Source organism: Tamandua tetradactyla, chromosome 21 (genome assembly GCF_023851605.1).
Source record: "Tamandua tetradactyla isolate mTamTet1 chromosome 21, mTamTet1.pri, whole genome shotgun sequence".
NCBI classification, from domain to species: domain Eukaryota; kingdom Metazoa; phylum Chordata; class Mammalia; order Pilosa; family Myrmecophagidae; genus Tamandua; species Tamandua tetradactyla.
In genome coordinates, this window is record NC_135347.1 from 4,675,942 (window position 1) to 4,702,610 (window position 26,669).

Genomic DNA, 26,669 nt, shown 5'->3' on the forward strand with positions numbered 1-26,669 from the left:
GTGTTCTAAAAGTTTGTGACTTGGGAATGGCCTTTTGGGATGAGATTATAGAAATTACAGTTCAGTATTTTAACAGAAACTGTGTTTACTTCAACTTCTCTGGCTGGTTCTCCTTAACTTCCTTTTGGGCTTTTCTTCCTCATCCCATCCTTTAAATTTTGAAACAGATCTCTTCTCTTTCTGTATAAACATTTTGTGTGTGAGCCTGTGTATTTTCTTGGCTGCGGTACTACTGTTTATATGCTGAAGGCCCCCACCCAGGCATTCAGACTCAGATATCCACCACCCTGTTGGACTTCTTTGTTTTGGATGGCTTGTAGACACTATAAACCAAGAGAAGGGAATGTGAATTTTACAGACAATGTGTTTTGCCAAGATGCCAACAGTTCGTAAGTTGTAATGCCAGGATAAGAACCCAGAAATCAGATGCCAGAATCTTTAGTAATTTTTTCAAACTTAGAGAAACGTTGGAATTACATTATAAAGAATTCTTCCCTAGAAAACCTCAAGAGTAATTTACCCTCTTAATGTACCTGAATGCTTGAGATTTTTTTTTGTGTGTGTAGATGAAGTGCATTCTCCTACATAACCATGATCCATCAAAATTTAATGTTGAATCATCACAACTACTTAATCCTATTTGTGTTTCCAAAGTTATCTCTTTAACATTCTTTATAGCAAAAGAATCTAGTTTAGAATTAGGTGTTGCATTTCATTTTCATATCTTTATGATGTTCTTCAGTCTAAAACAGGTCCTTGATCTTTTCATGACCTTGATTGAACTTCTTGAAAATTACAGACTATTATTTTCTATGTCCCTTGCCTTGGATTTGTCTGACATTAGATTTGGATTTCACATCTTTGACAGGGATACCACAGTAGTGATGCTGTGTTCTCCTCATTGCATCTTATCAGGTGGTGAACAGTTTTGCTTTGTCCCATAACTGATGATGTTCAGTTTAATCACTTGATTAAGGTGTTGTCTTCTGAACTGTAAAGTTACTCTGTTTTCTTTTCTAATCGTTTGTGGAGAAATATTTTGAAATTATGAAGATATTCATCCAACCTTCAATTCATTTATTTATATCAGTTTGGACTCATAGTTCTCTTTTTATTTAGTTGGTTATGATATATAGCTATTATCATTTATTTGTCCTAGATTTGGCTAGTGAGAGCCTCTTCAAGCTGCTTCTGTTTGCTTTTGACTTCTTGATTATTCTTTGATCTTTTTCTTGCTTTCTGGTCCCGGGCTCATCTTTTACTTTCCTGTCTTGGCCATGGATTCAACCATTTCTCCAAGGAGTTCTGTGTCCTTTTAGTAGAGAGTGAGGTTTAGAAATCAAGGTCTGGGTACTAGGTATGCTCATTGCTATTGGGATGTCACTGCTCCAAGACCCTTTCAGTTCACAGAATTAGATATATATGAGTATATTTATATATACACATGTATACACATTACATATACACGCAGATATATGTATATAAATAATTTGCATATTTGTTATATATGCACATAGACTTTTACATCTGTATTTTTATATTCATCTGTATATATAGTACAGCATGAATACACATTGACACTTCTATACCATAAAGTTCATTTTTATTTTCTCCTCTTCCATACATGTAACTCTTTTCCCAATACTGAGAAATTTGCCAGAGCTATTATTCTAACCTTCTAAGCTCTACTGTCCTTACTATATAATGGCTACCTGTAGCCAACACATTATACATTAATGTTTGTGTTGGCTAATTTAATCTTTTCAACAATCCTATAAAAGTTTGCAGAGGGAACTAAAGGAGGTAAATGACAGAACTAAGATTGAGACCTAGGTCTGTGTGACTCAAAAGTCTGTGCTCTTAACCGTTGTACTATTTTCAGCCAGTGCTATAGTAAGTGTATTACGTCTTTAGGATTGACTCCTACGTGTACGTATATATAAAATTTCATTAAGGCCCAACACACTACTCTCCAGAAGGTTGTACTAGTGTATACCTACCAACATTGAGAGTGCCTATTATCCTGTATTCTCCCCAGCACTGGATATTGTTTAATATTTTAGTTGTTTGCGTGTGTGTTTCACCAATTTGAAATCCCCTTTTTCGAATCTCTTCATATTGATGCCTATTTGATTATATTGGTTCTCGTCTCAAAATTGTTTCATGTTTTTCCCCTGTTCTTAGAAAACTAACTAGATGTTTCAACATGACATTTAAGGCCTCTGCTTATGTCCCTGGTCTCACCTTTTTCTCTGTTAGACCTCACTCTGTGATCTAGCACACCCCATTTATTTCAGCTCCCTGCTTTTTTCTTGCTCTGAGCCTTTCTATGTATCGTCCCCGACACCCCCACCCCCCCTTTTAGGCATCTTTCCTTGCTTAGCTAAATCTTGCTTATTCTTTGGTTCCGAGTTTAGCTTAACTTCCTTCTGGAAACTTGTGTTAGATGCCTTTTCTTATGTAGTTTGTTAAATGGAAGTTTTAAAAATGAATTATCTTGTTTCTGAATGTGGCTTTCATGTATAGAAAGAAAGTGGTGCTTAAGTAAGAATTCTTTGGAGACTCTTAAATAAGAAACTAAAGGAAACATAACCAAGATGTTAACTGTACCCATGGAAACTTCCAAGCAAATTAAAAAGTATAATCAGCTTTTAAAATCTTATTATGGTTTATGGCAAACTACAATGTAGTTTAATTGTTTGTTTCTCTTAAAGTACCTGCCAGCCTCTTTGGACTTGACCCCAAGGACATTGTGGCAGTGCTGAACGAGGAAGGAGGCTACCATCAGATTGGACCAGCAGAGCATTGTACTGACTCCTTCATTATGTCAGTGACCATAGCATTTGCCACCCAGTTGGAGCAGGTGAGATTATCCCTGAGATTTAGTGATTCACAAAGAATTTGAAAATACATTTAAAAAAAAAAAAATCAAAACCTGTCCCTCTTACCTCTGATTATTAAAAAAATTTGCTGTAGACTTTTTTGCTTTTTAAAATTAATTTAGAAACATGTTTCTTTCATACCATAAAGCATGTTTGCTATAGGAAAATAATAGATTTGTATCATCTTGTTAACGTTAGTAAGAGAATAAATGAAATCAGAATTTAGAAGAAAGAACATCAGTAAATGTTATTTTCTATTATACGGTGTGGCATTATAAGAACTGGTATGAAAGGAAAGTATTTTTTAAAGGTATTGGTTAATTCATTTTTTAGAGAAATTGCAATGTTTGTAAAAATTATGTCTCAGTGCTGTCAGGTCTGGAATTAGATTTTACCCTGTTTACATGGTAACAAATTAGCCTTTTGCTCTTTCAGTGCCCTTATAGAAGACGTAAGGTTCTTGGGTCAGAGACAAAGGGCTTTGTTACTCTTGGCATTGTAAGCAGCATGAATATCAGCATATTTTCTTCAGTTCCTTTTACCCTCAGGGTCCACATCAGTGACCCAGAAAGACCAGGTAGTTGCTCCACATGCACTGAATTGTGTCACGGATGAAAAACACTGAACTCGGCATCCACCACTTTTATTGTAAGCAGTAAGCAGGATCGATCTTTGTATGGGAAGATACCGGTTAGCTTATATCTCAAGGTATCACCTGCATCAGCAACCCTGGGAAGTGGCTCAGGTGCAACCACGGTCAGGGCCCTCCGTCTTGACACTCAACAAAAGCATTCAGAGTCCAGACCAGGTAGCCTCTTCCAGCAGTAGCTCCACACAGAATTAGCTGTTATTTCATTGTCCTTCTCTGGATCAAATCCAGGTTTCTTAACATGTTGCTCTTTGGCAGCTGAAATAAATTAATATTTTCCAAAAGAAAGAATATGGTTTATTGCATTGTTCACTGGCTTAGAGGTAATAAATTCCCACATGGCACATTGACAAGTGAAATATGCAATTAGCTGCTGCATTTTTACCTGACTTACAAGATATATCAGGCGACGATTTACCCACTGGTAAAAGCACTTTTTCTGTATATGTTCTTTGAGCATTTATTCTTTCTTTCCCAATTTGGTGTGCTCATTTCCTCATTTACCCTTTATGTGTGTAAGTCTTCTTTTGTTCTTCCCCGTCAATTTCCTTTTTTTTTTTCTTTTCTTTATAAAGCCCTGCTTGTGGATTGCTCCAGGTTGGCATGCCACTTGGTTGGGGCAAAGCCAGATGTCTGCTATTTTTTTTTTTTTTAATTTATTAGCCATGTCATAACACTCTTAGAGTCCCTGCTTCAGATAATGAGGAGTCTACTGTATTTTATTGTGTTCTGACATATTTACAAAGCAGTTTAAATTGTCATTTTATTTTTTAATATTTTTTGACTTCCTAGGATAACAGATTGGCATAATTGTTCATTTTTATCCATCATTTACTATGTTTTATGTAATAGACATTGTGCTAAGTACTTTGCATGTGTTGCATTTAATGCTACAGCAACTTTAGGGGATTGTTATTTTCATTCTGGAGATGAAGAAACTGAGTCTTAAGGAAGTTTTACAGCTAGTAAATGGGCTGGGTGTTTCTGATCACAGAAGGGAGTTTCCACACTCTGCTGTTTCCATATTATACTCTGTTGCCTCTTATGGGGTTTGGAATAAGATGGATTTGACACGGAATCTCATTCTTCACGTGGGCTAGCATTCTATGGGAGAGCTCCGTGAGCTGCTTTCTACATGCAGACAGATTCTGGGGTGGTGAGCCTACAGTGAGTGTCCTGGTTTGGTCCTCAGGCCCCCACCAGTTAGATTGGGCCAGATGTTCATGTTCCTGGTATATGCACAAGGGTTCCTATGCTCTCTTCTTAACCAGGACCACAGTCTCACACTGGGAACTTGAGCTGGCTTTGCTTCCAGCTGGTAAGGGGATGAGGGAGGGGCCAGACAGGGCACCACTGATTTGACATTTGCACTGTCACTGCAAGCCTTTAACTGTTTCCTGGAGCTTTTGAGGACAATGCTTCTGTTAATTTTTGCTGGTGATTCAAAGCTTGTTTTTGGATGGAGCTCAGAAGCATCTCATTCCACCCACCATCAGGGTTCTTCTGAACATCCCTTTGCTGTTTTAATTTGGATAGCTTTCACAAACTACACAAATGATTCTGCCCTTTTTAACCTAGCAGTGCATTTTATGTAACTTTCATGTTACTGTATCATTATTTAACAGCCACATTATGTGAGTAACTATAATATATTTAAGCCATTTTCTGGGTATGGACAAGTCAATATTTTATATTTAATTACCATTTTTAACAGTGTCCTAGTGATCATTCAGAGTCTGTTAGAATATACTTTATAGGGCAGGAATCTCATCTTTAAGTCACCTGGCCATTATATTTGCAACTCTGAGAAGAAACACTCCTTGGGAAAGCATCTTTTTTGCACTGTTAACTAATAGGATTCTACGTTTTTTTTAAAAACTGTTTTTTTAAAGCAGTTTTATTCACATACAGTCCAGCCATCGTGTACTCAGTAGCTCTCAGTAAGATTACAAAGTTGTGCTTTTATCACAACAGTTGATTTTAGAACATTTTCATTGCTCCAAAAAGACAAACCCTATACCTTCTATCTGTCCCCTCCCCCCATTATTGACACTTAGCATTGTTCTGGTACTTTTGTTACACTTGACAGAAGAATATTATAATACTACTGTTAATTGTAGCCTATAGTTTACATTAGGTGTAGTTTTCCCCGTATACCACCCTAGTAACACCTTGTAAAGATGACCTACATTTGTTCTAGTTCATGGAAGAACATTCTTATATTTGTACTATTAACCACCTCTGTCATCCACAGTAGGGTTCACTATGGTATACAGTTCTATGTTTCATCCTCTAGCTTCCTTCTAGTGACATATACGACCCTACTTTCTCTTTCAGGCACAGAGACACACACACAATTCAGCACAGTTAATTACACTCACAATAATATGCTACCATCACCTCTCTTTCCAAAAATTTACTATCAACCTTATTAAAAATTCTGCATAAATTAAGCATCAGTTCCCCATTCTCTACCCTCCTTCTATCGACTTATAATCTACATTGTAGATATTTACTTCATGAGTTTGTTCATTATGCTTAGCTCATACCAGTGAGATCATAAGATATTTGTCCTTTTATGTCTAGCTTATTTCACTCAACATAATGTCCTCGAGTTTCATCCATGTTGTCGCATGCATCAGGACTTCATTCTTATAGCTGCATAATCTTCCACTGTATGTATATATCACATTTTATTTATCCATTTGTCAGTTGAAGGACAGTTGAGTAGCAATTGTGAATCACGTCGCTATGAACATCAGTGTGAAAATGTCTGTTGACATCCTTGCTTAGAGTTCTTTTGAGCGTATATCTAGACATGGGGTTAGTGGATCATATAGCAGATCTACACTTAGCTTCCTGAGGAACCGCCAGATTTATCTCCCACAGCAGACAAGCTTTTTTACATTCTCACCAGCAGTGAATAAGTGTTCCTGTTTCTCCACGTCCTCTCTAATCCTTGTGGTTTTCTGTTTAATAGTGGCCGTTCTGGTAAGTGTGAAGTGGTATCTCGTGGTTTTGATTTGCGTTGCCCTACTAGCTAGTGATGTTGAACATCTTTTCATGTGCTTTTTTAGCCATTTGAATTTCTTCTTTGGAAAAATGTCTATTCAAGTCTTTTGTCCATTTTGTATTCTCGTCAATGATTTTTTTATTGAGATGATATCATCTAAGGTCTACAATCATTGGTTTGCAGGATTATCATAAAGTTGTGCATTCATCATTAAAATCAATTTTTGAACATTTTCATTATTCCAAAAATAATAAAAAGAAGAATAAAAATAAAAGTAAAAAGAGCACCCAAAAACATTCATAACCCTCATGCTCCTGTATTGTTTATTTTTTTGTCTTTTACTTTTCTTACTCGGTTGTCCATACACTGGATGAAGGGAGTGTCAGTCACATAAGGTTTTCACAGTTACACGTTCAGACCTTAAAAATTCTGTATTTAATCAATCGTCTTCACGATCAAGGCTATTGGAATACACAGGTTTCTACATGTTAACAGAGTGGATAAAAAGCTTTTTGATCAAAGGCCTGGATTACGATGTTATTAAATGTCCTGAATTAAGATTTTAAAAAAGAATATTTTCTCATTTATATAGTAGAGTTTCCAATGGTGGTATAAGGATAAGGTGAGTATGAGAACACAAGGAAAGTGCAGTTTAAAATATTTGACCTTTTTTCAACAAACCTTTGGTATATTTGATATAAGGGCCAGTTGAATGGAAAGAAAGCTTTAAAACAACATGAATCTATAAAAGTCTTATTCTCTTTGTGCTTTTCTATGGTAAACCTTTAAAAATTAAGTAGTAATTCGATGGATTTAGAGATTTTATTTCTGTGGTTAATTTGGAAGATTTAAAATAAAATTTCTCAACATTTTAGCAAATATTCTTGAATGTATCAGATATACTGAGCACTTAGACTGGTTTAGAAAGTAATATACTTTTCTTTTTCTTTAAATAGTTAATTCCATGTACGATGAAACTTCCAGAAAGGCAACCTGAATTTTTCTTTTACTATTCTTTACTGGGAAATGATGTTACAAATGAACCCTTCAATGATTTGATCAACCCAAACTTCGAGCCAGAGAGAGCATCTGTTCGCATACGTAGCAGTGTAGAAGTTCTTCGTATTTACCTGGCTCTTCAGTCTAAACTACAGGTAGGTATTACAGCAAAATCCTTTTTATTATAGATAATTTTTCAACTTTAAAAAGGTATTTAAACTTTATCCTATTTTGATAGTGGAGGTCCTCTTTCCATTATATCGCTTAATTTTTTAAGGATTATCCTGACTTAGTGAAGTCATTGACCTAACAGTTACTTTAGAATTTTAGGAGACATAGTTGTTAACCAGTTATTGAGAAAAGAGACATATCAATCCTCAGTCCTTTATTAAATTGTACCTGAACCCCAGAGCTGTGGGTACAGTCCCGGTTTGGTCACTGTTGGTGGAGATAGTGGCCATAGGCATGCAGATCACAGCGTAGACCTCAGTATTTGTACACTGCTATGCTATTGGAAGCAGAGAGATAAGATGACTTTATAAAACGTGTGCTTTTTTGTGTCAGAGTATTTTTTGTAGGCCATTTTTAAGTTTACCTAGTACATATTACTGTAATACCTTTTATGAAAACTGTTCTTTGTCAAATGTAAATGAGGTAGTGAAATGAGGGTTAATGTAGTCGTTTGTTTATGAAGTGTTCTCAGTAAGTAGGCTTTACTTGCATTTTGGGTGGGAGATAAGGATAATTTTAGTAGAACAATTTTAGAGATGGTTCTGTTAAATTCAAGATAATAAGAAAATTGAAGATTATATATGACAAAAATTTGGAATAAATTTTGTTCTCTAACATATCAATTATATCAATCCTTATCAAAAGTATTCACTTAGTTATATTCTAATGGTCATTTAAGTCATAAAAATGCTATCTTCTCAGCCCATTAAAAATATCACATGTAATAACATTAAAACTAAGTTACAGGTCTCCCTAACTCTGTCACTGCTGATATTAGAGTTAAAACAATTTTTATGGTGTGTTTGCTTATTGTTTATATAAATGCCAAGTGTACCAAAATTTCATTATGGTAAGTAAAAAGAATATTTTTTAACTTATACCTGAAACAGCTTATTTTTTTGTAGTTGTCAGAGGTGATTCCACTTAACTTTTGATTAGCTATCAGTGATGAACAGTATATTCCACCCTAAAGTATTCTTTTTCACCTTTTGCTATTAAACACTCAGTTTTCTATATAAATTCTGAAAACAAAAAAAGAGAGAAAAGCACTCAAGATGTTTTATGTATGAATAAAACAAAATTATCTGATGTTCTTAAGTTTCCAAAGTGGGCTTGTTTCAAACTTGTTTTAGAACTGTGTTATTAAAATGGAAATAGAAGAGAAAATTTTTAGTTGCTTTTTATTTAAACAAAAACAGCCCACTGTTTGTTCTCTATTATAGTTTTTTTAAAAAATATTCTTAGATTTATGGAAGGACAAATTCAATATTCATCTTTTATGATACCAGTGAAAGTAAATGGGTCTTGTTTCAGGAATTTATAATATCTCCATTAAAAAAAACTTTCTGGCTTTTAATTGTATTTATTATTACTAATCTTGTCATTATAATTTTTACTTTAATTTTTATTGTGGTAGCATGTATGTCACAGAAAATATCCCATTTTAACCATTTCAAGTGTTTAATTCAAGAGTATTAATTACTTTCACAATGTGTACTTCCATCACCACCATCTATTACCAAAACTTTTTCATGTCTGCAAATAGAAACTATCTGGTAACCTCAACTCTACTTTCTATATAAATTTGCTTATTCTATATATTTCATATATGTAGAATCATACAATATTTGTCCTTTTGTGTCGGCTTATTTCACTCAACATAATCATGAGGTCCATACGTGTTGATGTCTATATCAGAACTTGATTCCTTTTAATGGAGAATTATATTTTGTGGATACACCACATTTTCTTTATCCATTTATCTGTTGGTGGGCACTTGGGTCGTTTCTGCCTATTGGCTATTGTGAATAATGCTGTTTTGAATATTTGGGTGTACAAATATCCCTTTGACTCCCTGTCTTCAATTTTTTGACGTTTAAACCTAGAAGTGGAGTTGCTGAATCATGTGGTAAGTTTTTATTTAACTTTCTGAGGAACTACAAAACTGTTTCCCATAATGGTTCTGTCATTTTATAGTCCCACTAACAATGTACTAGGGTTCCAGTTTCTTTACATGCTTGCAATCACTTATTTTTAAAATAATAGCCATTCTAGTGTTTTTGAGGTGGTATCTCCTTGATTTGAATTTCCCTTATGGCTAATACTGTCAAGCATCTTTTCAGGTGTTTTTGGCTACTTGTATATCTTCTTTGGGGAAATGTCTATTCAATATTTTGCCTATTTTTAAATTGTCCCCCCCCCCCCCATTTTTTTTTAATTGTAGAAGTTCTTTATGTAGTCTGGATATTAAACTCTTATCAGATATATGATTTTGCACTATCTTCTCCCATTCTATAAGCTGTATTTTCACTTTCTTGATAATGTCCTTTGATACGCAAAAGTTTATAATTCATTGTACTTCATTGAAGAACAGTTTATCTCTTTTTTTTCTTTTGGTGCTCTTGTTTTTGATGTCATATCTGAGAAGCCAGATGGCCAAATATAAGGGAAGGAAGATTTTTCCTTATGCTTTCTTCTGAGTTTTATGGTTTTAGCTCTTATATTTAGGTTCTTGAGGTATTTTGAGTTAATTTCTGTATATGGTGTGAGATAAGGGTTCATTTTTTTTTCTTTTTACTTAAAGACAGCCAAATTTCCCTGCACCATTTGTTAATAGGCTTTTAAAGAAATATTTGTATTTATAAATCTTCACACACATGCATTCCATACATGGTGTACAATCAGTGGCTCACAATCTCACTACGTAGTTGTGTATTCATCACCAATAATCGTGTGTTAGAACATTTGCATCACTCTAGAAAAAGGAATAAAAAAGAAAAAAAATCATACATACCATACCTCTTATTTCTCCCTCCCATTGACCATTAGGATTTCCATCTATGTAATTTATTTTGCCCTTTGTTCCCCCTATTATTTCTTTATTCTTTATCCATATATTTTCACTTATCTGTCCATATCCTGGATAAAAGGAGCAACAGACACAAGGTTTACAAAATCCCATGGTCACACTGTAAAAATTACATCTTTATACAGTTGTCTTCAAGAATCAAAGCTACTGGAACATAGATCAACAGTTTCAGGTATTTCCCTCTGGCCACTTCAATGCACCATAAGCTAAAAATGGATATGTATATAATGCATAAGAAAAACCTCCAAGATAACTTCTTGGCTCTGAAATCTCTCAACCCCTGAACTTTATTTTTTCTCATTTCTTTCGTCTCCCTTTTGATGAAAAAGGCTTTCTCAATCCCATAATGCTGGGTCCCAGCTCATCCCAGGAGTCCTGTCCCTTATTGCCGGGGAGATTTACACCCCTCGGAGTCATGTCTTGCCTGTGGGAAGAGCAGTAAGTTCACCTACTGAGTTGGTTTAGAGAGAGAGGCCACATCTGAGCAACAAAAGAGGTTCTTTGGGGGTGACTTTTAGGCATAAGTATAAGTAGTTTTAGCTTCTCCTCTGCAGGAATAAGTTTCAGGGCAAACCCCAAAATCGAGGGCTCAGCCTAATGAATTGGTTAGAAATCAGCCAGCACCCAGTAAATCAACCAGTCTCCCTACTGCTTGTGAGAATATCAGGAATTCCCCAGATGGGAAAGTTGAATATTTCCTCCTTTCTCCTCATTCACCCAAGGGGACTTTGAAAATACTTTTTTATTCTCTGCCCAAATTACTCTGGGATATATCGGGGCATCACACTAACCTGGGTAAACCAACAAGATATCACATCCTGTTCAAGATTCTATGTCATTATGGTGTTATGGTGTTTGAATAAAATGACCATACAAGTTAAATTAGGAAATACGCTACCCAAAATATAAATTTTGCACCAAATAAACATCTCTCCTTTTAACCTCACACAGAAGTTGAAGTTTTAAAATATGGACCATATTGTCCTTTACCCTGCATTCTGATTTTTCTTAGTCCTATTCAGATCAGCTTCATTCATATCTCTAATAGAAGTCTGATCGCTTTTTCAACTTTTTTTTAACAGTCTTTGTACAGGGTAATGCTGACTTTCATTGTTTCAGAGCTCTAACTCTGAGTCTTAAGTGTCACATAAATACCTGACATTTCTGGGAATGACCAGATTATACACAAATAGCTCAGTATCTCAGAATTTAGAATTAACAGTTAAACCTCCTGATATATGTGACTACTGGAAAAGCTTACAATCTAGGACCCTTTATAATAGGCCCCAGCCTGATAATCCATGCTGTTGACTTCATTTCTCTGAGTTTTTACATTATAGTTAGTCCATATGAGTGAGATATGATAATATGTCTTTTTGTTTCTGACATTGCATTCAATATACTGTCCTCAAGGTTCATTTCCTAGTTGCATGCCTCTACAACTTCATTCCTATTTGCAGCCACTCAGTAGGTGCATTGTATGTATACACCTTAGCTTTCCCTTCCATTCCTCAGTTGCTATACCTAAAGGGGAAAATTGATTTGAAGTTTGTGACATACTTCCTCTCTCTTCCTTACTTTTGTGCATATTGTTCCTTCAGGGTCCCCAACTTCCTCACACACTACTTTTTCTAGGTTAATTCTTATTCTTCAGATTACTCACCCCATTTATTTCCTTTATATTCCCTCTGTTCCTGGCACAGAGTAGAGACTTACTGAGATAGTAACAATCCATGTACGAGGAACTATTAATTAATCATTGCAGGTCAATGATACATAACCTGCAATTTTTATTATATTTTCTTCTATGAATCATTTTATAACTTTTTATTAAGTTTATGAGTTTAGGAGAGAGAGAAAGATATAAAGCCCTATTTTGATTTTTTTTTTCCTTTCAGATCCATCTTTGCTGTGGAGACCAGTCACTTGGAAGCACAGAAATACCATTAACTGGATTACTGAAGAAGGGGAGTATAGAAATCAACCAGCACCCAGTAACTGTTGAAGGTGCATTTACTCTTGATCCCCCAAACCGTGCCAAACAAAAGCTTGCACCTATTCCTTTGGAGCTGGCCCCAACTGTGGGAGTGTCTGTGGCTCTGCAGAGAGAAGGCGTAGATGCCCAGGCAAGTAGTGCCTTCCCCCCTCAGCATCTTCAGTATTGCATATGATTACTCAGTTACACAAATTGAACTTCAGAAGAGTTACCTAGCATAAGAAAGTAATTATTTCTTAAATTAGTGGCCTATTATGATAACTCCTTTCTGAAAAGTGCTGTAGTTTCCAGTGCTATTGTTTATATGTGACTGTATCAAGAGCCTGCTTAGCCTGTCAGGACATTCTTCTTGTATAATGGAAGCTGTATCTTCCCCTCGTATTCAGTGACTACGTCAGAAAAAGAATAGGTAAAAAAGAACATTTTAGACCTAATTTCTGTGAAACTGCATTAATGGCATCTTTGGACTGGCATAAACTGAGCTTAGGAACGTTCTTGCTTCATTAATGCTTTATAGTTCTAGCTTCCCTTTAGGTAGCTTTTGTAGTAGATATGGGCAGTAATAAAGTTTTCGTATTTTTTTACTTTATCTATTCACAGAATCAACTTTAGTATTCTGTTCTTTCTAAGAACTGACCTTTATGTTGGTTGTGAATTAAAGATTAAAAATAAAACTAATTTGACAGTGTAAAAGATAGGCAGTATATACTTTCATAGGAAATTGGAGCAAAAGAGAGAAAGAAAATCAGAGTTAGACTCTGTTTTTTCTTTGTAGGCATATTGGCCTCCATTATACTGCCTTGTTCTGAATAACCTTCTCAGGGAACCTCTGCCTGACTTCTTTTCTGGAATATTTTCCTTCTTACCCATTACGATGCATTTTGGTACTCAGCTCTGGATATCAGCTTTTCTTCCTGTACATGTTCCTTTTTATGGTCCTAGAGGCTATAAGAAAATTTGCAAATTATGAAGAAAATATACTAATATTCTCTAAACTGGAAAAGAAAGTTTGTATTTATTTTTTTCAGTGTCACTGATTTTGCTTAGATACGAAGGAAAGTTCTTTGCAAATTATACTTTATTTAAATATTGTTTTTAGTCTTTAATTGAATTAAAGACCCGGAATGAGCATGAGCCAGAGCATTCAACGAAGAGAGTTTTAACCCCCATAAAGGAGAAGACACTTACTGAGCCAAAATCACCAAGCATATCCCCTGTTCCGCCTCAAAACCAATCACCTCCAACAAAAGATGATGCAACAGAAAGTGAAGTAGAAAGCTTACAGTACGATAACAAACTTCGTCCAAAGGGTAAGACTTCCTTTTTATAGGTTTTTTTAGGTATTAGATTTTATTGCCTTCTACTGAATGAGAGCTTTTCATGGGTTCTAAGTAAAAACTGGGTTTTTTTAAACAACCAGTCTGTGTAGTGATATAGAAGTAACTGCAATCTGTTTAACTTCATAATAGAATTTGCTGAAAGGTAAGAGAATTTTTCATTTTATTTACACACTAGAAATAATTATTCAAAAGAAATTAATATAGTTCTTTCAAATAGATATTTTAACAATTAAATTCTTAAATATTTTTAATTCATTGAAATTTGAGAGAAAAGAGCTACTAACTGCCTCTTAAAAGAAAATCATAATATTTCTGATCCTTATATTAAAAAGAGCTGAAATTCATACTTACCCGATTTTACAGATCTATTAAGGTCTACAGATATATTTAGAAGTATAAGTAATTAGAGTGATGAATCAGGAGTTAGAAGTCTTGGGTGCAAGTTTGAAGCTCTGACAATGAATAGCTGTAAGTCTAAGGCCATTTACTAAATATTTCTGTTCTATAATATGGAAGGGTTGCAATAAATATCTCTCCTCAGGTTTTAACTTTTTGTTATACTTTTGTTTCATATATGCTTAAAACTGTTTTAAAGTGATGTAATGAGTCTCAGGTACTACTGTTTGAATGTTAAATTGTGTGCTGCCACCTCTTGGAAAGAATTTTGTTCCTACCAAGCTGCTGTCTTTCACTACTGCACTGATACTGCATTTTACATTTTACAATATGTATTGAGAATTAACTCTTTCTTTATACGGTTCTACGGTGGGAAGTAAACCTACGTGGTTGTTCAGTTATACTTGATCAACTGTGTCATTTTGGGCAAGAGATGCTTAATGCCTCAGTTTATATATTTATAGACCCAAAAAGTCTAATTTCTTGTTTGAAAGTAAATGAGATGATAGTGTCAAGTTATTTGAATAACTTAAGAGAAACTGTTAGCAATTGGAATTAAATAATTATTTTTACGTTCACTTCAGCCACGAATTCTGTGCCTGTTTCTCTGACCCAGCCAATGATTATATCCAATGCTTCAGAAACAGCTTCAGGACAGAAAATTGCCGTCCCAGCAACATCACATCATTTTTGCTTTTCAATAGACTTAAGGAGTATCCATGACTTGGAAGTTGCTTTTCCAGTCAATTGTATATTAAGGTATGGTTTGATTTTGTTTCAAGGTTTTATTTTTAGAGGAGAAATGCCTTTTCTTTGCACAGTGACTGAGAAAGAAATATCACCAAAAAAGTTGTAATATTTGTTAAATAAGTGAATTAAAAAGGAGGTAAGCCATGTCTTTCTGACTTTGAACTTAATCCAGGGTGGCTTTGGTGATGCAAGATATAATAGTTTTGCCTGTTCCTCTATAGTAATAGATGTTTATAGTAATTTATCAGTGTTGCTATTAAAAATATAGAGACTCTTGGCTCAGTGGCAGAATTCTTGCCTTTCATACCAGAGACCTGGGTTCAGTTTCCAGTGCCAACCCATGCAAAAAAAAAAAAAAAAAAAAAAAGATATATATATATATATATATATATAGAGAGAGAGAGAGAGAGAGAGAGAGAGGCACTCTTGAACTAGAAGGATAATATTTCTAGAAAAGTTACAGATCAAAATAATATAAGTATAGTATCTGATTTTTTAAAAGAAAGTATGATAATGGGAGGCTGTAATCCTAATACCTACATTTTATAGCTATGACTAAATACCGTATTTAATTTGACTCTAAGTCAAATGGGTCCATACCATTCAATATAAAGAATTATAAAATGAATAAATATATATTTATATCAGTAAATGGGTTTACAGTTTACACAGTAGTTTGCTTTTTTTTATTTTTTTCCACCTGGGCAGGCACTGGGAATCGAACCTGGGTCTCCATCATGGCGGGCGAGAACTGTGCCTGCTGGGCCACTGTGGCCCACCCAGTAGTTTGCTTTTGGTAATGTTACATTACTATAGACTTTTGTGCTGAACTATAAATTAAATTTAACTCAGTACTCTGTTTTAGTTGAGGGTATCTAGCTTCCTCCTTCTTATAAATTTCATTGGAGCAAGGATTGGCATTTGAAATAAAGTTCCTGGTCTTTCTGTGATTAAAGTTAGAAAATCTTTCTGCCTTCTTGGATTGCCATTACTGAGAGTCTCAGCAGTTAGAACTTGCTTCCTGCTGTTATTTGAGGCATTCCTGCCTTTCAAATGCATAAATCAACTTATGCTTGCATCTGATTTATCAATTCTTTGATTCCCTATCTCATTATTTTCAAAATCCTCCAAGCTTCGGTGTGAATAATCGACAGAATCAATGATTCTGAATGCATTGAATGGAAATCTTTCCATCTCAAATTGAATTCTGCCTGTTACCTCATTTTGGAGGTTGAGAATCATTGCTGAAATATTACTATTAGAATTGAAAACTTTAAAAATAATAAGATTTTCTCATAGGCATAGCATTTTTCAAAGGGTTTGTGTAACATCTCTTAAAATTAATTTTAGAAGCAGGATTATTATCACTTAATCTCTACTAAGGGTTTTATCTTTTCTCCCTCTGTTTTTTAACTGTGGTCTCTCTTTCACTGCTTCCGAGGAGTCTGATCTGAGGATACCTAGACAGGAAGCTGGACACAGAGAAGCCCTGAAACCTCGGGAAGATGATCTGAGATTAAATGCTGGGAGGGGAAAGCCCTGGACAAGCCCACTTAAAAAGCAATGATGTTTGGTTTTTGTGTTTCTTTCTTGTCATAGGGCCATTTGTATAATCACTAAAACCTACGTTATGCCACCAGCATGCTTTATATGAAGTACACGAGGCACATAAGCTTAGAACTCAGCCTAGTGAGGGAGACAAGTTCAGAAATAAGTCAGTATATGAGGGAAGCTAGCAGTTCATCTGGCAAAGAAAAGGGGAAAAGAATATGGTAAACAGAGAAAATAAATAGTTATGATCCGTTTAATACTCTGCAGAGAATTCTCTTCATGATAAAAACTGCTTCTGTCTTCGATTTGTTTTAAGGCATTTTTAAAAAAGGTCATTTAACTTTAGTTAGATGAATTTTATGCTGTCATGCTCTGTATTGTTATGAAATTATAGTTTTCAGGTATATAGTGGAATTCCTGAGGTAGCATTGGTGTTTGAAAAAGTTTAATCTGTAGTGACCTTATTTAATCTTCTTGATTGTTATTGGGTTTTTTGTTGTTGTTGCTATTTTCAGTCACTATCCTGTGCTTGGGTGGTACTGTTTGAAATTCTAGGGCATGAACTCTGAAATGCCTTGATTTCGATGGCTGTATGATTATTTAGGAACTGGGTAAATACGAATGGTTCTTCTAGAAAAAGCAAGTTTTATGGCTGTGGTTTAAATTATAGTTTTTGTATATGAATAGCAAGATACAGGATGAAATTTAAGTGAGCACTATGGTGCCTTTATATGTGGTTTTAAATATAAAGTTCATGTGTAGTTAGGCATTCTTCTGTTTAATCTGATGTGATTTTTATGATGAAAGGAAGAAATTGCCTTTTGTCACTTTTTGATTCACACATAATACATTTGAGTCACTTTCATCCTTTTTCTCTGTTCAGACACATTACCATGAGTGCATCTTTTAGGAGTCGATAAAGGATTTTTTAACTTATAAAAGTTCAGGACACTATTGTGCAAAGGAAACTAGGCTTAACTATTAAATTCCTCAAATATTTTTGAGTGTTTATATATGTCAGAAACTCCTTGTTCTTTGGAGTGCAAAGATGAAAAAGTTAGGGCCAGTGACCTCAAGGAACTCTTAAACATGACAGCTCCATCTTACTTGGAATGTATCAACACAACCATCTCTTTCTGATTGGGTATCATTGCCTTCAGAATACCAGAATTCTCCTTTCGCAGAGGAACATTGAAAGATTATTTGTAAAACAACTTTGGGAACTAGTGCTCTGCAAATCAGGCATTGTTTGTATAATTTCTTTAACTTTTATTTTCAAGGTGGTTTTAGTTTGGTAAAGCTGCCAAAATGCAGTATACCAGAACTAGGTTAGGTTTTACAATGGGAATTTATTCACTTTTAAGCTTCCAATTTTGAGGCCATGAAAATGTCCAAATCAAGACTTCAACAGACAGTGCGTTCTCCCTGAAGACTGAGGAGAGTCTGTCCAACAATCTTGGACTCCTCTGTCACGTGGCAAGGCACATGGGTAGAATCTCCTGGTCTCTACCTTTATAGGCTTTGTTGCTTTCCGTGTCTGGCTTCCATGGTTTTCTTTCTGAGTTTCTGTGTCTTTCTGTGTTCATGTCATTCTCTTTGAATTTTGTTCTCTTATGAAGGACTCTAATAAAAGAATTAAGACCTACCTGGAGCATGCTTCAACTTAACCTAACCAAATGGTTCCACCCACTATAGGTCTGTACCCACAGGAATGGATTTAACTTTAAGAGCATAATCTGGGGTCCGTAAAGCTTCAAACCATCACAAGAATTAAGGCAAATCTCTCGTATTTCTTGTCTAATATTGTTAGTCTTGAGTATAAAGGTTAGTATAAGAGCTTTATGATTTGCTCACCCTAGTCTAAACATAAAAAAAGTAATAGGAGTACTAGAAATAAATGCACTATCTTTATATTTGAGGAAGGCCTTTTTTGGGGAAGACTCAAAACACAAAAACTATAAAAGAACAAATTGACGGATTTGACTACTTAAAATGAAAACAAAAGTTTTTGTATCACCACTGAAAATATTGGTATAACTTGAAAGTTGATGAAAACATAATATATTCTGCCATTTATCTATTTTTAAAATTCTGTTTATTCTTTTTTTTTTATTTTTGGTTTTTTTTTTCCCCATGGGCAGGCACTGGGAACCGAACCCCGGTCTCCGGCATGGCAGGCAAGAACTCCACCTGCTGAGCCACCATGGCCCGCCCAAAATTCTGTTTATTCTTAATGCTCAAATTATATTTTTTTTATCAGAGTATGAATCTCGTCTGTGAACCATATTGTAAGATTTTATTATTCATACATTCTAGATACTCATATCCATTCTTCGGAAGTGCAGCTCCTATTATGACTAATCCTCCTGTGGAAGTTCGGAAAAACATGGAAGTTTTTCTTCCCCAGTCTTACTGTGCATTTGATTTCGCAACTATGCCTCATCAGCTGCAAGATACCTTCTTAAGGTTATGTATACACTGTGTGTACGATATTGTTTTCTTAAGTCACAACTCTTAAAAATTTGTATGTACTAAAAAGAGGTTTAAATTTAAAAAGAGATTATATAGATTTAAATCCAAACCAGTTTATGTATTTGAGAATCAAGAAACAAATCTACTAATAAAGTCTGTGACATTTGTGTTTCTACTATGTAGTTTTATATGGTTATAAAGGCTTTTTGGAGATTTTCATATCTTATTTGCCTGAATGTGGATATATGAACTTTGTGGGGGAAAAAAAAAGACAAAACAAAACAGAATCTGTGCATAGTAAGGGAGCTTTGAAAGTATTCTTGCCTTTCCCTAGTGTATATGAAGATATTCCCTAATATATATGTTGATACATAAGAACTAAATATTTTTATTGTTTAGTGTCTGAATGACTCAAATGTATTATCTCCTTTTTCTGTCTTATCTCTAAATTGGAGGTGTTAATTCAGTTACCTTCAATGGATTTGTGAAGGGGAATGAGATCTGTGAAATGTCTCCTTACTTTCTCGGAGGATTACAATTCAAATTTTTGGGGGGGGGCGAGGGTGCATGGTCCAGGAATCAAATTTGGGTCTCACGTATGGAAGGTGAGCCTTCTATCACTGAACCACCCGAGCACCCTACAATTCAAATTTGTCTTATTGTATAAAAGAAAAGATGAAGAGGAACAATTATCTCACCAAAAAATGGGAATAATATTATTTGAAAGGTTTCTTTATTGCATGAAAATAGAATTTCATATTTGTTACTTGTAAAATTGAGCCTTTAACAATTGTGTTTTATGATATTCTAGGTAGCAAAAACATCTTTGCTACATTTAAGGGAATTCGAAGATTTCAGTTCAGGAAAGAATTTAGTTTAGAGTTGATAGATCTGAACACTTTTCTCTCTTCTTTAGGATTCCGTTGCTGGTTGAATTATGGCACAAGGATAAAATGAGTAAAGATTTACTTCTGGGAATTGCAAGAATCCAGCTTTCTAACATCTTGTCTGCAGAAAAAACCCGCTTTTTAGGTGCTAATGGTGAACAGTGTTGGCGTCAAACTTACAGTGAAAGCGTGCCTGTTACAGCAACGCAAGGGTAATACATTTCACAAAACCGATCTTTGCTTTTTATTGATCTAGTGATTTGGGTTAACTAACCATATCCTTATCTTTTCATGTCTTTTTTTCTGATCTTTCTTCTGCAACCTGTGGGGGCTATTTTTAAATTCAGTTTGCTCTTTAACTTTGAAATCCATTTTACCCTCAAAAAGTAGAGTCTGCGCTATTCTAATATTCTAGTACTTAATCAGACTGTTAACCTTTTCTTTTTCCCTTCCTGATTTGTACGTAGCCTGATAGTCTTAAATTCAAGATCTGTTTTTTCCATTTGGTAATTCATGGTTAAGTTTATAATGTGTGCTGTTATTTTGCATTGGAAATGGATGTGACTTTTTCTACTTGAAAAAAAAGATTGAACTTCTGCCTCAACTCTGAAGTCTGAGAATGTTACAAATATATAGCAGTAAGGGCTGTTCTTTTGCCCCAAATTCATAGCCAGAGAGAAAAACTTCATTTTCACATATTTTAGGCATACATTTGCTGAATTATCTTTTTAAATTTAACTCTAAAAATTTTAATTGAGTTTAAAACTGTATTTCAGGTACCTTTATTATTATTATTTTTTGTATGCTTTATGGTGGGGGTCACATTTCATTATTTTTCCATGTGAGTATCCCCTTACTGCAGCACCATTTGTTGAATTTTTTGTTTGTTTTTTGGGGGAAATGCATGGACCGGGAATTAAACCCAGGTCTCCTGCATGGCAGGTGAGAGTTCTATCACTGAACTACCTTTGCACCTTGGTACCTTTATTTATTTATTTTTAAATATTTTTATTATAAACAGTGAACCGACTTACCAGCATTCTTGACCTACAGTCATTCTTGACATACAAACATTCTTGACATGATTACAATCAGTGGGTCAAAGTATCATCACATAGTTGTGTATTCATCACCATGATCATTATTTTGAACATTTGCATCTCTCCAGAAAAAGAAAGAAAAAAAAGGAAAAACTCATACATTCCATACCTCCTACCACTACCTTTCATTGTACACTAGTATTTCAATCTACTCAATTAATTTTAACCTTTGTTCCCCTGTTGTTTATTTTTATCCATATTTTTTTACTCATTTGTCCATATCATAGATAAAAGGAGCATCAGACACAAGGTTTTCACAATCATATAGTCATATTGTGAAAGCTATATCATTATACAGTCATCTTCAAGAAACATCTGGAACACAGCTCTGCAGTTTCAGGCACTTCCCTCTAGCCACTGTAACACACCATAAATTAAAAAGGGGATATCTGTATAAAGCGTAAGAATAACCTCCAGGATAACCTCTCGACTCTGTTTGAAATCTCTCAGCCATTGACACTTTATTTTGTTTCATTTCTCTCTTCCCCCTTTCAATCAAGAACATTTTCTCAATCCCTTGATGCTGTGTCCCAGCTCATTCTAGGATTTCTGTTCCACATTACCAGGGAAATTTACATCCTGGGAGTCGTGTCCCACATAAAGATGGGGTGGGCAGTGAGTTTGCTTGCCATGTTGGCTGAGAGAGAGAACGGCCACATCTGAGCAACAGAAGAGGTTCTCTGGGGGTGACTCTGAGGACTAATTTTAAGTAGGCTTGACCTATCCTTTGAGGGGATAAGTTTTACAGGAACAAACCCCAAGATTGAGGGCTTGGCCTGTTGATTTGGTTGTCCTCACTGCTTGTGAGAATATCAGGAATTCTCCAAATGAGGAATTTGAATTTTCCCCCTTTCTCTCCATTTCCCCAAGGGAACTTTGTAAATATGTCTTTATTCACTGTTCAGATCTCTCTGTGATTTATCGGGGCATCACATTATCCTGGACAAACCTATGAAATCTCATGCCCTATTCAAGGTTCCATGTACTTACGGTGTTCAGTTAAACTGTCCATATAAGTTAAATTAGGAAATGCACTAGTCAAAATATAAATTTTGAACCAAATAAACATTTCTTGCTTTAGTCTTATACAGAAGTTGAATTTTTAAAATATGAATGACTATCTATTTTCAGCACCCTGCAATATTGACATTCCTTTGTTTTTCCTCATGCAGAAGCATTTTTTAATCTGTATGTTTAGTTACTATCATTGTACAATTTAGGCATTCCTAGATTATACCATCTCAGTCTTTATCGTCTATTTTTCCTTTTGGTTTCATATGTGCCCCCAGCCCTCCTCCCTCTGTCATTCTCACATTCAGCTTCATTCAGTGTACTTACATTATTGTGCTACCATCAGGTAGTATTGTGCTATCCATTTCTGAATTTTTACAATCAGTCCTTTTGCACAATCTGTATCCCTTCAGCTCCAATTACCCAGTCTCTCCCTTATTTCTATCTCCTGATAACCTCTGTTCTTAACTGAAATTCTCCAAGTTCACTCATTAATGTTAGTTCATATCAGTGAGACCATACAGTATGTGTCCTTTTGTTTCTGGCTAATCTCAGCATAATGGCCTCAAGGTCCAGCCACACTGTTAACATGCTTCATGACTTCATTCTGTGTTACAGCTGCATAATATTCCATCGTATGTACATACTAGAGCTTGTTTAGCCACTCGTCTGTTGATGGACATTTGGGCTGTTTCCATCTCTTGGCAGTTGTAAATAGTGCTGCAATAAGTATTGGTGTACTAATGTCCATTTGTGTCCTTGCCGTCATGTCCTCTGAATAGATTCAGTACCTTTATTTTTAAAAGCATAATAATGTGAAAGAAAATCTTCTGTAAAAATGTGAAATTTAAAAGTTATTATTATTGAAATTTCTTCCCTTACTCTTGCCCACTGATAGCTACTTTGAGAAACTGAAGAATTTAGTCAAACTTCTATTTATTTGGAAGATCTGGGATTGGGATTTTTAGAGAATCATATTTTGATTAACTGAAATTCTTTTTATTTCAACTCTGATTATTATTAATCATCCTAAAAATCAGTGATCTTTTTTCTAGATAAAATATAATGAATAAATCACTTATAATTGAAGCTCTTTTAATAGTGTCTGTTCTGAATATTAACTTTTATTACCCTGGAATTGTAGACAGAGAAGTTTTAGGAAATTTACCTTAGTGAATTAGAATATATCCAGGAATTTCTCTCAGAAGTGGTAGTGCTTCATTTTACTTTATTCATTTCTTCAAAACCTGTGAGATTAGGAGAAGAAAACTCAGTAGTTAGTTCTAATTGTGTGGCATCCATTCATTAAAGTTATGTTTGACTGAGGGTTTATGGAATATATATGATTTAGATGAAACCGTGTTTGTTTGTTTCTTTTTGTTGTGGCCAAGAGTTTATTCTACCCAGATATTTTTACTTGTTTTTATTTGTTTAATGATGAATGCCACATGTAGTTTTTGATAAAAGAGTGCTCACAATGATAAAAATATATAGCCAACTATCTTTGTAGTTACCATAAGGTAGTGCTCATATCTAGTAAAAGGTTTATGTATGAGTGTGTTTATCCAATCAAAAAGTAGAAAAATAATTCAAAATATTGTATATGATCAAGAGTAAGATAATTGTTAGATATATTTTACTGTGTATATTTATTGTTGTGTTTTATAGGCATTAAAAATCATGTTTTTTAATGAATAATTATGACATAAAAAAGTGCTCCCAGTATAACTGGGATAAAAGGTCAAAATTTTGTGATCACAGTATTGGGTATGCATGAATATTTACATTTATGAAGAACAGAGAAGAAGGAAATAAAACAATATTATCAGTGCTGCTTGCCTGTGGACAGTGAAATTTAAAATGTCTTTGTATTTTTTTATTTTTCCAAATCTACGGTTATAATAGGTCATTTTGTAGTAAATACACGGTATGTAGCTCATAGGGTGTCTGTGATAAGAGAAAATCATGTATATGGAAGTTCTTGTAGCTTATAGAAACTAAAAATAATGTCAGCATGGTTCCATGAATTTTACGATAATTTTTGTTTCATTTATAGGTCAAATAATAGAATAGTAGATCTTTCTTACACGATGACTCTAGAAGATTATGGACTAGTAAAAATGCGTGAAATTTTTGTCTCTGATTCTTCTCAGGTATATATAATACGATATCAGTTTTTCATTTCAAAAGGATCTGGTGTGCATGTGTATGTATACTTGTATTTTTTTAATATGCTGTATGGTAGGGTCACATTTCATTATTTTTCCATGTCAGTTTGCCGTTATTGCAGCACCATTTGTTGAAGTTTTGTTTGTTTGTTTCTTCATTTTGTTTATTTGTTTTTGGGGGAAATGCATGGACTGGGAATTGAACCTGACTGTCCTGCATGGTGGGTGAGAATTCTACCACTGAACTACCCTTGCACCCCCTATTTATTTTAATAATCTTTTAAATTTATACCTTAGAGTTTATCTGCTGTACCACAGAAGCCATCTTCTCTTCCTCCAGCACTCTGTACTTCAGAAATCCAGACAGAGCCTCGTGAAACCTTAGAATACAAAGCAGCACTTGAGCTGGAAATGTGGAAAGAAATGCAAGAAGATATTTTTGAAAACCAGGTTACTTTTTAAATATTACTGTAAAAATCTGATTTTGGTCATTTAGTCTATTTTCCTACTCCATAGCAGGCTGTGTCTCATGAGTACCCTATATAGTCCTTCTGAATATGAAGAATTTTTACTCTTAAAGAAAAAGTCATGATTAAAAAAATACTCAAAATGTGGCAATTTGGCAAGAGCCACTCAGAATGATTCCTCTAAGCTTTGTCCAGGATTCTTGGGCAGAGTTAGGAATGAAGTCTAGAATTCAGAGTTTGACTTGAAGATATCTTTTAATCTCAAGCCTTCATTCAGAGGACCCTCCTGGAATCTGGCATTATTGGTCTTCAAAGAGAGTTAGAAAACAGCTCACTGTCTGCTTTATGCTCCTCTCCTGGGTAGTACTTATATGGCTATTGCCTACCTTAGGTAAACTTTTTTTTTTTTTTCGAAAAATACTAAGGAATTCCTGAAGAAATGTACCAGGGATCAGTATGCGTTAACTGAAAAAAAACGATCAGTTTATTTGGAGTGTGTAGGGTCTTTTTGTTGTGACTTTGTTTTTTCTTCCTTTCATAGCTAAAGCAGAAAGAACTGGCTCATATGCAAGCTCTTGCAGAGGAATGGAAGAAAAGGGACCGAGAGAGAGAATCATTAGTAAAGAAAAAGGTAATAATTTGTGTAGAAATTGAGGGAGTCAGGGGAAGAATATTAATGATAGTAACTTTTATATGCATTGAAGGAAATCTTTGGAAGAATAGAAAAGCTGGTAATAGTGGTTATATGTTGGTATGGATAAAAGAATGGATAGATCAGGGGTGGAGGGAGCCTTTTCACTGTAAACTGTTTTGTACGTTTTGGATTTTGAGCTATGCAAATATATTACCAATTTAAAAAACTATATAAGTATATTCAGACATAAAAAAAAGAATACTCCAGAGAAAAATTCTACCTCTATCTGAAAAAGAAAATAGCACAATTAAGTATATATTTAAGAATTGTAAGGTGTAAGTTACTAAAAAGCCTCAAAAACTTAAAAGCTGTTTTCAAAAATTAAATCACATCTTTAAGAATAATAAGATGAGGGCCACCATGGTGGCTCAGCAGAGTTCTCGCCTGCCATGCTGGAGACCCATGTTCATTTCCCAGTGCCTGTCCATGCAATAAATAAATAAATAAATAAATAATAATAATAAGATGAGATTATCTGATTTTATTCCAGAAAGCAAGAAGTCAGTATTTGTGTTTTACACTAAAGTTATTGAATAAAACAACCGTGACAATTAGACTTGCCTTCAAGTCTTCCAGATTTATAACTTTAAAAATGCTATCATGTTATTGATTAATGAGGGTCTAACTATAAATGGGAGATAGAACAATGCCAGTGTGGTTTGCTGTACCAGACTAAGTAATACTATAAAGTTATTTTAAGTCTTTGACTTTAGACCATTTACATTTAATTTAATTATTGATATGGTTGGGTTTAAATCTATCTTGTATTTCTATTTGTCATGTTTATTCTTCCCTTTTTTCTCATTTCTTGCTTTCTCTTGGATTGGGAATTTTTATGATTCCATTTTTTTCTATACTTCCCTTATTAGCTATGTCTCTGTATTTTTTAGTGGTTGCTGTAGGGTTTACAGTATACATACTTAACTTATCACAATCTACCTGCAAATAATATTTTACCACTTCACATATAGTGTAAGGACTTTATAACAATATCCTTCTGTTTTCCCACTTCTATCCTTTGTGTTATTATTGCCATTTATTTTATTTGTATACACTAAATATTTGTTATACACTAAATATTATTTTTGCTTTAAACAAAATTATTTTAAAGCGGTTTTATTGAGATACATTCGCACACACCATACAGTCCATCCAAAGTATTCAATCAGTGGCTCACAATATCATCACATAGTT

At 34.5% G+C, this 26,669-nt stretch overlaps 1 protein-coding gene across 6 annotated transcripts in view; it reads left to right on the forward strand.

Annotated features, from left to right (window-relative positions):
• CEP120 (centrosomal protein 120) overlaps nucleotides 1-26,669 on the forward strand; it is a 119,593-nt gene that overhangs the window by 30,589 nt on the left and 62,335 nt on the right. For all 6 annotated transcript variants that reach the window (XM_077138806.1, XM_077138809.1, XM_077138804.1 and 3 more), the window contains 10 exons: nucleotides 2,715-2,863; nucleotides 7,501-7,698; nucleotides 12,542-12,769; nucleotides 13,739-13,949; nucleotides 14,960-15,134; nucleotides 18,993-19,142; nucleotides 20,065-20,247; nucleotides 24,203-24,299; nucleotides 24,612-24,764; nucleotides 25,323-25,412. In XM_077138806.1, the coding sequence (XP_076994921.1) occupies nucleotides 2,715-2,863; nucleotides 7,501-7,698; nucleotides 12,542-12,769; nucleotides 13,739-13,949; nucleotides 14,960-15,134; nucleotides 18,993-19,142; nucleotides 20,065-20,247; nucleotides 24,203-24,299; nucleotides 24,612-24,764; nucleotides 25,323-25,412 (1,634 nt within the window). The remainder of the gene's footprint in view (nucleotides 1-2,714; nucleotides 2,864-7,500; nucleotides 7,699-12,541; nucleotides 12,770-13,738; nucleotides 13,950-14,959; nucleotides 15,135-18,992; nucleotides 19,143-20,064; nucleotides 20,248-24,202; nucleotides 24,300-24,611; nucleotides 24,765-25,322; nucleotides 25,413-26,669) is intronic.